General features: G+C 41.4%; 3 protein-coding genes across 3 annotated transcripts; all 3 read left to right on the top strand.

Annotated features, from left to right (window-relative positions):
• Nucleotides 1–510: 510 nt before the first annotated feature.
• Nucleotides 511–6,699, top strand: LOC311491457 (protocadherin beta-15-like; the record flags this gene model as incomplete). Its single annotated transcript, XM_084549385.1, has 2 exons — nt 511–793; nt 4,416–6,699. 2 exons carry the CDS (start codon nt 511–513, stop codon nt 6,566–6,568), a joined length of 2,436 nt encoding a protein of 811 aa, XP_084405511.1. The 3' UTR covers nt 6,569–6,699.
• A 379-nt stretch (nt 6,700–7,078) lies between these two features.
• On the top strand, nt 7,079–10,525 carry LOC311491385 (protocadherin beta-15-like; the record flags this gene model as incomplete). The annotated part of the gene is made up of 1 exon (XM_084549288.1): nt 7,079–10,525. Exon 1 carries the CDS (start codon nt 8,066–8,068, stop codon nt 10,523–10,525), a length of 2,460 nt encoding a protein of 819 aa, XP_084405414.1. The 5' UTR covers nt 7,079–8,065.
• A 1,415-nt stretch (nt 10,526–11,940) lies between these two features.
• Nucleotides 11,941–15,356, top strand: LOC311491431 (protocadherin beta-15-like). The gene has a single exon (XM_084549360.1). It carries the CDS (start codon nt 12,220–12,222, stop codon nt 14,878–14,880), a length of 2,661 nt encoding a protein of 886 aa, XP_084405486.1. The 5' UTR covers nt 11,941–12,219; the 3' UTR covers nt 14,881–15,356.
• Nucleotides 15,357–15,406: the final 50 nt, after the last annotated feature.

Raw genomic sequence — 15,406 nt, 5'->3', positions numbered from 1 at the left:
CACTCGACTTCTCTTTTCTACATCCATTCCTACAACATATATTAGAAGACAAATGCAAAGGTAACATGTCTGAGTATTCTCCAAAGGTCATTGTCCAAATCTCATTTAGCTCAGCTGTTCCCTATTGAATGGATCTCACACGGAGCATATGTGCGTTTGAAGTAAATGGAACTGATCCAAGTTTCATATGGATGAACATTATGGTAAAGCGATTTCTCATTTGGTTGAAGATTGATTGGAATTTTCGTGTGAAAAAAAGGAAAGAGGCTCATGGTGTCGCTATTGGCTAACAAAAAAACAAACATTCTCCCTCCACCCACTGCTGCATACATATCAGATGCAGCTTGTGGAGAGAAACTGCTCAATTTACGAAAACATAAGATCGTCTACATTGCTGTACGTGTTGGACGTTTTTTTTTTTTATTTTTAAAAAAAAAACATATTTTATTCTTGAAGTACTTAAAGGTATAACGTCAGCAAGCCGGGGACGTAATTTTGCCCTCATTCAAGATGGGAAACAAAGGATTTTCGGCGCTAGGCCCGTTCTTCTGCTTTGCATCCTTTATTGTAACACTGCGCCTCGCTAATGGAGATCTGAGCTATTCTTTAACCGAAGAGATGAAACGAGAGTCTGTTCTTGGGAATATAGCCAAGGATCTCGGTCTTGATTTGAGGACTTTATCTTCTCGAAATGCCCGTGTTGATTTTGGGGGATCTCGGAAGCGCTACTGCGACATTAATCTGAGTACCGGGGATTTGATCACATCGGAGAGAATTGACAGAGAAAGCCTTTGTGGCAAGAGACCTTCTTGTGTTGTGAAGGTAGACCTGGTCTTAGAAAATCCCTTAGAGCTTCATCGTGTCAGTCTTCATGTTCAAGATGTAAACGACAACTCACCAAAATTTAAAAATAGTTTGACAGAAATGGAAATATGGGAATCCGCTGAAAAAGGTAGTCGCTTTTCTATTGAGAAGGCCCGTGACGCAGATATAGGTCAAAATGCGGTTCAAAGGTACAGCCTACAGAAGAATGACAACTTTATTCTCTCTGTTGACAGTAACAAAGTTGAACTCGTATTGGAGAATAAACTAGACCGAGAAATACAAAAAGAGATGGATTTGCTTCTCACAGCTTTTGATGGTGGATCCCCTCAGAGATCAGGTACTGTAGTCATACACGTTACTGTACTGGATGCTAATGATAACGCCCCAGTGTTCAGCCAGGCCGTTTATAAAGCCAGTCTGCCTGAAAACTCTGCTCTCGAAACAGTAACCATCACTGTTAGTGCAACTGACGCAGATGAAGGAGTGAATGGAGACATAACGTATGACTTTGGTCACGTGTCTGATGACGACATAAATGTATTTTCTATTGATTCTAAAACAGGCGAAATTCGAGTAAGTGGCGTCATTGATTTTGAAGAAACAAGTTCTTTTGAACTGAGCGTTGAGGCTAAAGATGGTTTAGGACTAACTTCTTATGCCAAAGTTATAATAGATGTTACTGATATTAATGATAATGCTCCAGTGATATACCTTAAATCCCTGTCTAACCCCATACCTGAGAACGTGTCACCTGGTACAGAGGTGGGCATCATTAACGTACAGGACAGAGATTCTGAGATAAACGGACAAGTCCGCTGCTCTATCCAGCAAAACGTCCCTTTTAAGTTGGTTCCTTCTATTAAAAACTATTATTCTCTGGTGACCACAGGACAACTGGACCGTGAACTAGTGTCTGATTACAACATTACAATCACTGCCACTGACGAGGGCTCTCCACCTCTGTCCTCCTCTAAAACTGTTGAGTTATCTGTAGCTGACATCAACGACAACCCACCTGTGTTTGAGGAACAGTCCTACAGCGCATATGTGAGTGAAAATAACAAACCTGGCTCCACTTTATGTTCCGTTACTGCTCGTGACCCCGACTGGAGACAAAACGGTACAGTCATGTATTCGCTATTAGGTGGTGAAGCGAACGGTGCCCCGGTGTCCTCCTATCTATCTGTTAATGGAGACACTGGGGTGATCCACGCTGTGAGATCGTTTGATTATGAACAGTTCAGGAGTTTTGAAGTGCACGTGATGGCCAGAGACAACGGTTCTCCTCCACTCAGCAGCAACGTGACCGTGAGTGTGTTCATATCGGATGTGAATGACAACTCTCCTCAGATACTGTATCCCGCCCCGGAGGGCAACTCCTTCATGACCGAGCTGGTCCCCAAAGCTGCACATGGAGGTTCTCTGGTGTCCAAAGTGATAGCGGTGGACGCAGACTCTGGACAGAATGCCTGGTTGTCCTATCATATAGTCAAATCCACTGATCCTGGACTTTTCACTATTGGTCTGCACAGTGGAGAGATCAGGACACAGCGGGACATTTCTGAATCTGACAGCATGAAACAGAACCTTATTGTGTCAGTGAAAGATAACGGACAGCCCTCTCTCTCTGCCACCTGTTCCATGTATTTACTTATTTCTGATAACTTGGCTGAGGTGCCAGAACTGAAGGACATTTCTTATGATGAGAAGAATTCCAAACTGACCTCTTATCTGATCATTGCTCTGGTGTCTGTATCCACCTTTTTCCTGACCTTCATCATCATCATCCTGGGTGTGAGGTTTTGTCGCAGGAGAAAGCCCCGACTGTTGTTTGATGGAGCAGTTGCCATCCCCAGCGCTTATCTCCCTCCTAATTATGCAGATGTTGATGGCACAGGAACTTTACGCAGCACTTACAATTATGACGCCTACCTGACAACAGGTTCAAGAACCAGTGACTTTAAGTTTGTGACTTCTTACAATGACAACACTCTGCCTGCTGACCAGACTCTGAGGAAAAGTCCATCAGACTTTGTTGATCCATTTGAAGACTTTGATGTTTCTGCCGAGGTAAGAGTCCATCCGATTACTTATCACAACAGCGATTTCCATTTCTTTGTTTCCCGGCATTTATCCTTCTGCAACAAGTAACACTTAATATGCTTGCAATATGAGTAAAGAAACGATTTACCTTATCACTTTTAGACTATTGATACTGCATTTTAATTATTTTTTTTTTCTCTCGTCATTTTCTATAGTTTACGGATCAACCTTGTATTGCCACTCTCAACTTTGCGCTAGCGAGATGACACGAATTTACTTTTCAATGAATTTAAAACATTGTCAAAGAGAATGATTTATATTCCATACTTTGAAGTGGAAAGAGAATTTTCATCCCGATATTAGTTTCGACAGTGTTTCGCTAACATAATACACATGCGAAAGAAACTGTGCCAGCAATTGTTTAAAACCAATGAACGCTACATTCATTCTCGTTTAATTATTTACTTTCTTCTTCTTTTTTTATCAGTTCTCAACATGTGACATGTAAAGGTGCAACAACTGCATGTCAGTGCTCCGGTTTCATTTTAACATATGATTTACCTTTTGGATCGAAAAATCCGCCATTCTATTCTTGTCTCAACCTGTTTTAAGATTTCGTCAGCTAAAGAACGTAACTACCTGTAGCTTAAGCCAGAAGAACAATGCAACAAGCATATATTGCAGTTTTTGCACCCAGCGTTTCGTCTCTACGAACCTGTCCATGGTGCTGAAACTATGCGCAAGTGCAAACGAAGATATAATGGTTTTCTCTTTAAGACTTCTTTCCACAATTTAATAGGCTAAATGGTAATATTTTATTCAAACACAGTTACAAAGTGGTCATCTGAGATATTTAATTCAATGTTTGTATAGTAGAATAGTATAACATCTTGAAATGCAGCACTTTATCCATCGTATTGTTATACATTTCACTATGCTGCATATGTTTTGTTAACGTAACTGAATGCAATTTTATACCGTAAAGTATATTTTCATTGAACCAGTTTAAAAATAAATAAATAAATAAAATAAAACAAAGTGCGACTCATGGTGTCGCTGTTGCCTGATAGAAAACATTAATCCACCACTCCACCCTCTGCTGCTGCATGCGTATCGCTTGTATTTCTTTTCTTTTTTTTAAAAAAAAAAAAAAAAAGAAAAAATCAGTTATTTCACGGAGTATTTCATCGCGTACACGAGTATGAAGTATCGGATCATTCATTTATTTTGATGCATTTAGTTCGACGCATTTAAAGGGACTTTTTGAGACAGCATCGTGTTTTCTCTCAGGATGGGAAACAAAGGATTCTCATGGCTTCATCCGATCGTCTGCCTGGCCTCTATTATTTTAACACGGCATCTCGTTTACGGAGATCTGAGTTATTCCATCCAAGAAGAAATGAAACGAGAGTCCATTGTTGGAAATATAGCGAAGGATCTGGGTCTTGATTTGAGGACCTTATCTTCTCGAAAGGCCCGTGTTGATTTTGATGGATCTCGTGAGCGCTGCTGTGACATTGATCGGAGTACCGGGGATTTGATCACAGCAGAGAGAATTGACAGAGAAAGCCTTTGTGGCAAGAGACCTTCTTGTGTTGTGAAAGGAGATCTGGTCTTAGAAAATCCTTTAGAACTTCATCGTGTAAGTCTTCTTATTCAAGATGTGAACGACAACTCGCCGAAATTCAGAGAAAATTTCATTGAAATGGAAATAGGAGAATCGGCAGACAAGGGTAACCGATTCTCGATCGAAGAGGCCCATGACGCAGATATAGGTCAAAATGCTGTTCAAAGATACAACCTACAGAAGAACGACAACTTCATTCTCTCTGTTGATAGTAACAAAGTTGAACTCGTACTGGAGAATACACTTGACCGAGAAAAGCAAAAAGAGATGAATTTGCTTCTCACAGTTTTTGATGGTGGATCTCCTCAGAGATCAGGTACTGTAGTCATACACATTACTATACTGGATGCTAATGATAACGCCCCAGTGTTCAGCCAGGCTGTTTATAAAGCCAGTCTGCCTGAAAACTCTCCTCCAGATTCAGTAGTGATTAATGTTAGTGCTACTGATGCAGATGAAGGAGTGAATGGAGACGTGACATATGGCGTTGGCCACATATCTACTGATGAGCTAAATATCTTCTCTATTGATCCTAAAACGGGAACAATTCGAGTAACTGGTGTGATTGACTTTGAAGAAACAAGTTCTTTTGAAATGAGAGTGCAAGCTAAAGATGGTTTAGGACTAACTTCTTATGCCAAAGTTATAATAGATGTTACTGATATTAATGATAATGCTCCAGTGATATATCTAAAGTCTCTGTCTAACCCCATACCTGAGAACGTGTCACCTGGTACAGAGGTGGGCATCATTAACGTACAGGACAGAGACTTTGAGAATAACAGACAGGTCCGCTGCTCCATCCAGGAAAATGTCCCTTTTAAGTTGGTTCCTTCTATTAAAAATTATTATTCTCTGGTGACCACAGGACAACTGGACCGTGAACTAGTGTCTGATTACAACATTACAATCACTGCCACTGACGAGGGCTCTCCACCTCTCTCCTCCTCTAAAACTGTTGAGTTATCTGTAGCTGACATCAACGACAACCCACCTGTGTTTGAGGAACAGTCCTACAGCGCATATGTGAGTGAAAATAACAAACCTGGCTCCACTTTATGTTCCGTTACTGCTCGAGACCCCGACTGGAGACAAAACGGTACAGTCATTTATTCTCTGTTAGCTGGTGAGGTGAACGGTGCCCCGGTGTCCTCCTATCTATCAGTTAACGGAGACACTGGGGTGATCCACGCTGTGAGGTCATTTGATTATGAACAGTTCAGGAGTTTTAAAGTTCACGTGATGGCCAGAGACAATGGTTCTCCTCCGCTCAGCAGCAATGTGACCGTGAGTGTGTTCATATCAGATGTGAATGACAACTCTCCTCAGATACTGTACCCCGCCCCGGAGGGCAACTCCTTCATGACTGAGCTGGTCCCCAAAGCGGCACACGGAGGCTCTCTGGTGTCCAAAGTGATAGCGGTGGACACAGACTCTGGACAGAATGCCTGGTTGTCCTATCACATAGTCAAATCCACTGATCCTGGACTTTTCACTATTGGTCTCCACAGTGGAGAGATCAGGACTCAGCGGGACATTTCTGAATCTGACAGCATGAAACAGAACATTATTGTGGCAGTAAAAGATAATGGACAGCCCTCTCTCTCTGCCACCTGTTCCATGTATTTACTTATTTCTGATAACTTGGCTGAGGTGCCAGAACTGAAGGACATTTCTTACGATGAGAAGAATTCCAAACTGACCTCTTATCTGATCATTGCTCTGGTGTCCGTGTCCACCTTCTTTCTGACCTTCATCATTATCATCTTCGGTGTGAGGTTTTGTCGCAGGAGAAAACCCAGACTGTTGTTTGATGGAGCAGTTGCCATCCCCAGCACTTATCTTCCTCATAACTACACAGATGTTGATGGCACAGGAACTTTACGCAGCGCTTACAATTATGACGCCTACCTGACAACAGGTTCAAGAACCAGTGACTTTAAGTTTGTGACTTCTTACAATGACAACACGCTGCCTGCTGACCAGACTCTGAGGAAAAGCCCATCAGATTTTGCTGAAGCCTTTGGAGATTGTGACTCTTCTCCCGAGGTAGGAACATCCCTTGCAGTTTAATGGCCAAGGTGTTATAACCAAAAAATTGATTTCTTTGCATGCTTTCCATTCTTTTTCTGTCTTTGCCCCACTTACCTTAACATCTCCTTTGACTCAATAAAGTGCTTTACTTTGTTGACGATACATAGCTCTTATGAAACGCGTTTAATATTTATATTTGTGGTTGTCATATTTTTCGTGAATTTATTCTGGTGCCTGCTTTCACCATCAACTTCACTATTACCCCCTTACTCATAACGGACATTGGTTTAAGAAAGGTCGTTTTATCAGATTTTTGCGAGCATTTGAGTTCTTACCATCCTTCAGTGTTTATTTTAGTTCATCTGTCTTTCTCACCATATTCAAGTCGTAAAAGTCTTGCTTGAGCCAATAGACCAATACAACATTTTGTCCGTTTATGTCGTGAGTGCTGCCAAATATTAAGGCATCTGTCCTTGGTGCTGGATTTGTATTCAGGCGCCCAGACAAAAGCGCAACTGAAGAAGTGTCTTTTTATCCTTAATTTAAATGTGTGTAATGTTTACAAGTATTTCTTTTACCTCTAGTCCTAATAATAAAACAATACGTATCTATTGCTGAATCGTTTAATGGATTTAAGTCTGCTGAATTGTAATATAGGCATCCCCTCTTTGATGGTACATTGTGACTCTACAATATTATTACGTAATACATAATCTTTCAGGCAAATGTTTGCCGGCCTTGTTTCCCAAGTCTCAAAAAGTAAAAGGCTTCCTAGTTTGTTCTTTATGCAACACATAACATTTTTGACAAAAATAAATAAAATGTGGATATGTGTCTCATCGCTTTTGTTGCCTTCAAAGCAAATTCCATTCTGCTGACATTTATAGGAGAGCGAAAAAGCAACGGAATTCTCAAACTAAGCCATTTATAATTAGTAGATCACATGTTTGTTTAAAATGTGTTTTCATAATTTTACCACACACGCATTATGTTTCGTAGCATTTCGTGAATGAGGTACGCTTCCGTTCCGCCGTGGAAATTGTTTGATCAGATGTAATCCAGATCAGATTTCGAAGTCTAACCTTTCATTTGCTGGGTGATTTTTTTATTTATTTTTTTTCCTGCTTGGATGGTATAACCGCTAAGTGGTAGCAGTAAATCTTAATCTTGTGTTTTTGACATTTCTATCATTCATTTTGTTGTATTTGTTTTAAAACCACTATTCAAGTGATTTTTCTACCTGGGGATAATACGATCTGTTCTTGGAAAGACTATCTGTCACATTTCATACTTGTTTTAAGATAAAAGGCGACGCATGGTGTCACTGTTGGCTGACAGAAAATTAACTTACTCCACTCCACCCACTCCTACCGCATATATATCAGTTGAAATCCAGAAAGAACTAGTGAAATCCTCCGCTGTTTCATCGTGTTTCATGGAAATATTAAGCGCCGGATTGATGAGTCATTGACGATACACGGTAGTCTTTGCACTTGACAGAAATTCGAACGCGGCGAGGTTCCGTTTTGTACCAGGATGGGAGACAAAGGATTTTCAGCGTGGCCTCCGATTCTCTGCTTGGCTTCCTTTATTGCAACGCTACATCTCGTTTGTGGAGATCTGAGCTATTCTATTCCAGAAGAAATGAAACGAGAGTCGGTTATTGGAAATATAGCCAAGGATCTTGGTGTTGATCTGAGGACATTAGTTTCACGACAAGCCCGCGTTGATTTTGAGGGGACTCAGAAAAGGTATTGTGATATTAAGTTTAATACCGGAGAATTAATCACATTGGACAGAATTGACAGAGAGAATCTTTGTGACAAAAAACCCTCATGTGTTTTAAAAGTCGATCTGGTTTTGGAGAATCCATTAGAGCTTCATCGTGCCAGTCTTCATATCCAAGATATAAACGACAATTCTCCGCAATTCAACGAAGATCTGATTAAAATGGAAATATGGGAGTCTGCTGAGAAGGGTAGCCGTTTCTCGATCGAGGAGGCACACGATGCAGATATAGGTCAAAATGCTGTTCAACGATACAACCTACAAAAGAACGACAACTTCATTCTTTCTGTTGACAATAACAAAGTTGAACTCGTACTAGAGAATAAACTTGACCGAGAAAAGCAAAAAGAGATGAATTTGCTTCTCACAGCTTTAGATGGGGGATCGCCTCAGAGATCAGGTACTGTAGTCATACACGTTACTGTATTGGATGCTAATGATAACGCCCCAGTGTTCAGCCAGGCAGTTTTTAAAGCCAGTCTGCCTGAAAACTCTCCTCCAGATACAGTAGTGATTAATGTTAGTGCTACTGATGCAGATGAAGGAGTGAATGGAGACGTGACTTACCAATTTGGCCATGTTTCTGAAGATAATGCAAATATATTTTCCATTGATCCTAAATCAGGAGAAATTCGAGTAACTGGTGTGATTGACTTTGAACAAAGGAGTTCATTTGAAATGAAAGTTAAAGCCAAAGATGGTTTAGGATTGACTTCATATGCCAAAGTTATAATAGATGTTACTGATAGAAATGACAATGCCCCAGTTATACAACTGAAATCCCTGTCTAACCCCATACATGAGAACGTGTCACCTGGTACAGAGGTAGGCATCATTAACGTACAGGACAGAGACTCTGAGAATAACCGACAGGTCCGCTGCTCCATCCAGCAAAACGTCCCTTTTAAGTTGGTTCCTTCTATTAAAAACTATTATTCTCTGGTGACCACAGGACAACTGGACCGTGAACTAGTGTCTGATTACAACATTACAATCACTGCCACTGACGAGGGCTCTCCACCTCTGTCCTCCTCTAAAACTGTTGAGTTATTTGTAGCTGACATCAACGACAACCCACCTGTGTTTAAGGAACAGTCCTACAGCACATATATGAGTGAAAATAACAAACCTGGCTCCACTTTATGTTCCATTACTGCTCGAGACCCCGACTGGAGACAAAACGGTACAGTCATTTATTCTCTTTTAGCCGGTGAGGTAAACGGTGCCCCGGTGTCCTCCTATCTATCTGTTAATGGAGACACTGGGGTGATCCACGCTGTGAGGTCATTTGATTATGAACAGTTTAGGAGTTTTAAAGTTCACGTGATGGCCAGAGACAACGGTTCTCCTCCGCTCAGCAGTAATGTGACCGTGAGTGTGTTCATATCGGATGTGAATGACAACTCTCCTCAGATACTGTACCCCGCCTCAGAGGGCAACTCCTTCATGACCGAGCTGGTCCCCAAAGCCGCACCTGGAGGTTCTCTGGTGTCCAAAGTGATAGCTGTGGATGCAGACTCTGGACAAAACGCCTGGCTGTCCTATCACATAGTCAAATCCACTGATCCGGGACTTTTCTCTATTGGTCTCCACAGTGGAGAGATCAGGACTCAGCGGGATATTTCTGAATCTGACAGCATGAAACAGAACATTATTGTGGCAGTGAAAGATAACGGACAGCCCTCTCTCTCTGCCACCTGTTCCATGTATTTACTTATTTCTGATAACTTGGCTGAGCTGCCAGAACTGAAGGAGATTTCGTATGATGAGAAGAATTCCAAACTGACCTCTTATCTGATCATTGCTCTGGTGTCTGTGTCCACCTTCTTTCTGACCTTCATCATCATCATCCTGAGTGTGAGGTTTTGTCGCAGGAGAAAGCCCAGACTGTTGTTTGATGGAGCAGTTGCCATCCCCAGCGCTTATCTCCCTCCTACTTATGCAGATGTTGATGGCACAGGAACTTTACGCAGTGCTTACAATTATGACGCCTACCTGACAACAGGTTCAAGAACCAGTGACTTTAAGTTTGTGACTTCTTACAATGACAACACGCTGCCTGCTGACCAGACTCTGAGGAAAAGTCCTTCTGACTTTGTAGATGTTTTTGGAGAGTCGGATGGATCTCCTGAGGTAGGACTATTTGTATTTTTAAATGTTGTTTTCACTTGCTTTTGTGTATCTTTACACATCATAGTAACATATTGACTGTCAAATTCAAATCATATTAATAGTTCATACTCCCTTCTGCTCGCTCTGCCAAACTCCCATTGTTGGGGAAGTGACATTTAAGGGACTGTTGCAAATCATAAGCATGTACAGTCAGAATGTTACTCTAGTGATGTGATGATACTGAAGCAATCAGGTTTAGAGCATACCAAATATTCATGAATAAGAATAAGATGGAGGATATAATGAAGAAAAAATGGGGTGTATTTTTTGCCACATCTACTGACTCTGTTATTTGAATGTTGCCATATTGTTCTATGCTGAAGAAGGTTATTAACGTAGACACATGCAAGGTGACCTTGGACAAGTTTATTCTCATTGCAGTACAGTATACTCTTTGCAAGCATATAAATCAATCCTGTTTCCATAGCGTCTGGCCTAAAGTTACGGTAACAAGAACTCGAAGTACTAATGCCACTTCCATCACTTTACATAGTTGATGTTTTGGCCTCACAGTGACAGACACCAGAAATCCAAAGTATCTACCATCAGTTTCTTTGCATTGTAGGTATATATTCTTCTTAGTACAGAGAATGCTGCTCAGGTCTCCAGTCAACTAGGCACATCATAAAACAGATGAGCATGTTTTATTATTGGATTCCTGTTCACCAGGATTTTGTAGTTCCCCTCTTAAATAATTATACAAATTGCAACCTCAAAACCACTGCCTGGGCCATTAAGACTGTCTTGTTCCTCCAGAGTATATATATGTATCTGTATGTATCAAGATGAGGCATGCTGAGCAGTGCAGCAATGCTTTCAAGAGTGATGGAGAACTATCAGTTCATTCTTAAAAAAAGTCGGCAGCCTTTCCATGCAAATGTTATGTTTGCACAAATTTAAAGCACTGCCTTAAAAGCTCCTTATGATTTACAAACATTTGGCACAGTTAAAGTCAGTTTTCCAGTTGAGCTAAATGGTGACAATTTACACGGTAAAACATGTTGCATTGTTTTCATGTTGAAACACTGAACAAGTGTTTTTGTCTTGCCACAGAGTAAATGGTTTGTTTAGCTTTAAAACGTTCATTTGCAGCTATGTGGGGAAGTATTAGTTGCCTTGCAAAACGAACAACCAAATAGCTTTGGAAGATAGTCTGGTTAATGTTAAAAGTATTTGGCATCTTTTCACAGAGATTGCGACGGCTGTGGATCAGTAGGTAGAGCGGGTTGTCCACTAACCAGAGGGTTAGCGGTTCCTTCCCCGGAATGTGCCACATGCCGAAGTGTCCCCAGTTGCTCCCAGTGCGTGGCACTGGTGTGTGAATGTGTGAGCGAATGGGTAGATGCGTCTGTGACTGTGAAGCGCTTTGAGTACCTATAGGTAGAAAATGTCTATATAACACAGCTATTTACTATTTACCATAATACGACTACTATAATTATACTGATAATACCATTATCATCTGCAGTAAAATCTTAAATAACATTTAACTGACTTCAATAGTCATGGGAGATTTGCGAGGTTTGCTGAGAAGTACACTTAAGCCAACGAGAAAACAACACTGTATGCACAGTTTGTCGATCTTTAGAATGCAGAGAATAAACTGAACTCATAGTGTCGCTGTTCACCAGCAGAGGAAATAAACCTCCACCCCTTACTCCTGCTTTGTTCCTGACTCGATCGTCAGTTCCCTTGGTTGTGCTTAGGTCAACCAGTCGCTCCGCATATGTATGGAAGTACAGTTAATGTGTGATAATGTTAAATTGACTGCGTATATTTTCGCACGTGGGAAACATCAGTCGACAATTTCGAGTCGTTTTTTTTTTTTTGGTTCTTGTCTCGAGATGGCACACAATGGATATTCAGTGGCTGGCCGACTTTACACCCTTTCTTGCTTTCTTCTGCTGCTTCATGTCGGTAATGGAGATGTAAGCTATTCTCTTCCCGAGGAAATGAAACCCGGATCTGTTATAGGAAATATAGCAAGGGACCTCGGACTGAACGTGGGGAAATTATCTTCTCGAAATGCCCGCATCGACAGCGAGCTGAACCGTAAACGGTACTGTGACATAAATCTAAACACCGGAGATTTGATTGTATCTGAAAGGATTGACAGAGAGGCTCTTTGCGGCGACAAGGCATCGTGTGCCCTTACATCGGAGTTGATTTTAGAGGCCCCACTTGAGCTGCACCGCATTTCACTACAAATACGTGACATTAATGACAACCCGCCTGTTTTCACTAAAGATGAAATCAAAATAGAAATCAATGAATTGGCTGTAAAAGGATCTCGCTTCCGTGTTTTAGAAGCGCACGATCTAGATATTGGGCAAAATGCAGTTCAAAGCTATGCACTGCAGACGAACATCTATTTAGTCCTGAACGTTAAATCAAAATTAGATGGGGGTAAATATGCTGAGCTAGTGCTGAATAAGGAATTAGATCGCGAGGAACAGCAGGAATTGAGATTATTGCTCACTGCAGTAGATGGAGGCAGTCCTCAAAGAACTGGGACGGCAACCGTGCTTGTCACTGTGCTGGATGCTAATGATAACGCCCCAGTTTTTAGCCAAGCCGTATATAAAGCCATTCTTCCAGAAAACTCTCCTCTAGATACTGTTGTGCTGAAAGTAGCTGCGACTGATGCAGACGATGGTTTGAATGGTAAAATAACCTATGAATTAAGTCGTATTTCAGAAACGGGAAGAAGGGCGTTTGTTTTAAATGACACTACTGGAGAAATTAAAGTAATTGGGCATTTGGATTTTGAGGAAGAGTCGGTTTATGAAATGCGCATAGATGCCAAAGATGGATATGGCCTAACTTCAGATTCCAAAGTGATAATAGAGCTCTCCGATGTTAATGACAACCCACCTGAAATTAGCTTAAAATCCCTGTCCAAACCCATACCTGAGAACGTGTCACCTGGTACAGAGGTGGGCATCATTAACGTACAGGACAGAGACTCTGAGAATAACCGACAAGTCCGCTGCTCCATCCAGCAAAACGTCCCTTTTAAGTTGATTCCTTCTATTAAAAACTATTATTCTCTGGTGACCACAGGACAACTGGACCGTGAACTAGTATCTGATTACAACATTACAATCACTGCCACTGACGAGGGCTCTCCACCTCTGTCCTCCTCTAAAACTGTTGAGTTATCTGTAGCTGACATCAACGACAACCCACCTGTGTTTGAGGAACAATCCTACAGTGCATATGTGAGTGAAAATAACAAACCTGGCTCCACTTTGTGTTCCGTTACTGCTCGAGACCCCGACTGGAGACAAAACGGTACAGTCATTTATTCTCTTTTAGCTGGTGAGGTGAACGGTGCCCCGGTGTCCTCCTATCTATCAGTTAATGGAGACACTGGGGTGATCCACGCTGTGAGGTCATTTGATTATGAACAGTTCAGGAGTTTTAAAGTCCACGTGATGGCCAGAGACAATGGTTCTCCTCCACTCAGCAGCAACGTGTCTGTGAGTGTGTTCATATCGGATGTGAATGACAACTCTCCTCAGATACTGTACCCCGCCCCGGAGGGCAACTCCTTCATGACCGAGCTGGTCCCCAAAGCTGCACACGGAGGCTCTCTGGTGTCCAAAGTGATAGCGGTGGACGCAGACTCTGGACAGAATGCCTGGCTGTCCTATCATATAGTCAAATCCACTGATCCTGGACTTTTCACTATTGGTCTCCACAGTGGAGAGATCAGGACACAGCGGGACATTTCTGAATCTGACAGCATGAAACAGAACCTTATTGTGTCAGTGAAAGATAACGGACAGCCCTCTCTCTCTGCCACCTGTTCCATGTATTTACTTATTTCTGATAACTTGGCTGAGGTGCCAGAACTGAAAGACATTTCTTATGATGAGAAGAATTCCAAATTGACGTCTTATCTGATCATTGCTCTGGTGTCAGTGTCCACCTTCTTTCTGACCTTCATCATCATCATCTTGGGTGTGAGGTTTTGTCGCAGGAGAAAGCCCAGACTGTTGTTTGACGGAGCAGTTGCCATCCCCAGCGCTTATCTCCCTCCTAATTACGCAGATGTTGACGGCACAGGAACTTTACGCAGTACTTACAATTATGACGCCTATCTGACAACAGGTTCAAGAACCAGTGACTTTAAGTTTGTGACTTCTTACAATGACAACACGCTGCCTGCTGACCAGACTCTGAGGAAAAGTCCATCAGACTTTGCTGAAGCATTTGGAGACTGTGACAGTTCCCCTGAGGTAGGAACAGCTCTGACATGTTATTTAACCCATATGCAATTGAATGATATAGGTCATACAGCCTTAATACAATGTGGTTTCCTTTCTTATGATTTAAGTTGTACAAAGGCATACACTGAAGCTCCTCAGTATAGAACTTTACATTAACTTCACTAACAGACTTTTCTGAGATGTTAGTTCCTTTAGATGAGTCTTCAGATGTAGTCAATGTCTTACCCTTGATTTAGCCTTTCATCCAAATGTCTGCTTATGCTTTAGATAATTTAAACCATCTTCAATGATATTCATCTCAATGCATCAGTATTGACTTCTTGGACATGTTTATGACAGAGGATATGAACATTTTTGGTCCATTTGATATATTACCATAGTTAGCTTTCACACCTTTTCTCTCGTATTTTATTACAATGCTATTTCAGGGTCATAGTTCATTTAAATTAACCTGCTGAACAGTAGGCAGAAATGTAATAATTTTCGTGTATAATACGTCTGTCTCGGTTAACAATTGTGTTCCGCTTTGATCATTTGACATGCCCTTCACTACAGTTCAGTTTCTGCTTAGACATTTCTACACAGTGATGTATAGGCATTTTTCAATTGAGCGGAAAATCCCATACGTGTAATATTATTTTGTAATGCAATATTATACGTTAATGTTTAAATTATCAAAAAA

Source organism: Chelon labrosus (assembly GCF_963514085.1).
Source record: "Chelon labrosus genome assembly, chromosome: 8".
Lineage (NCBI taxonomy): Eukaryota > Metazoa > Chordata > Actinopteri > Mugiliformes > Mugilidae > Chelon > Chelon labrosus.
Note: the sequence above shows the minus strand (reverse complement) of the source record. Positions and strands in the feature narration are given on the sequence as shown.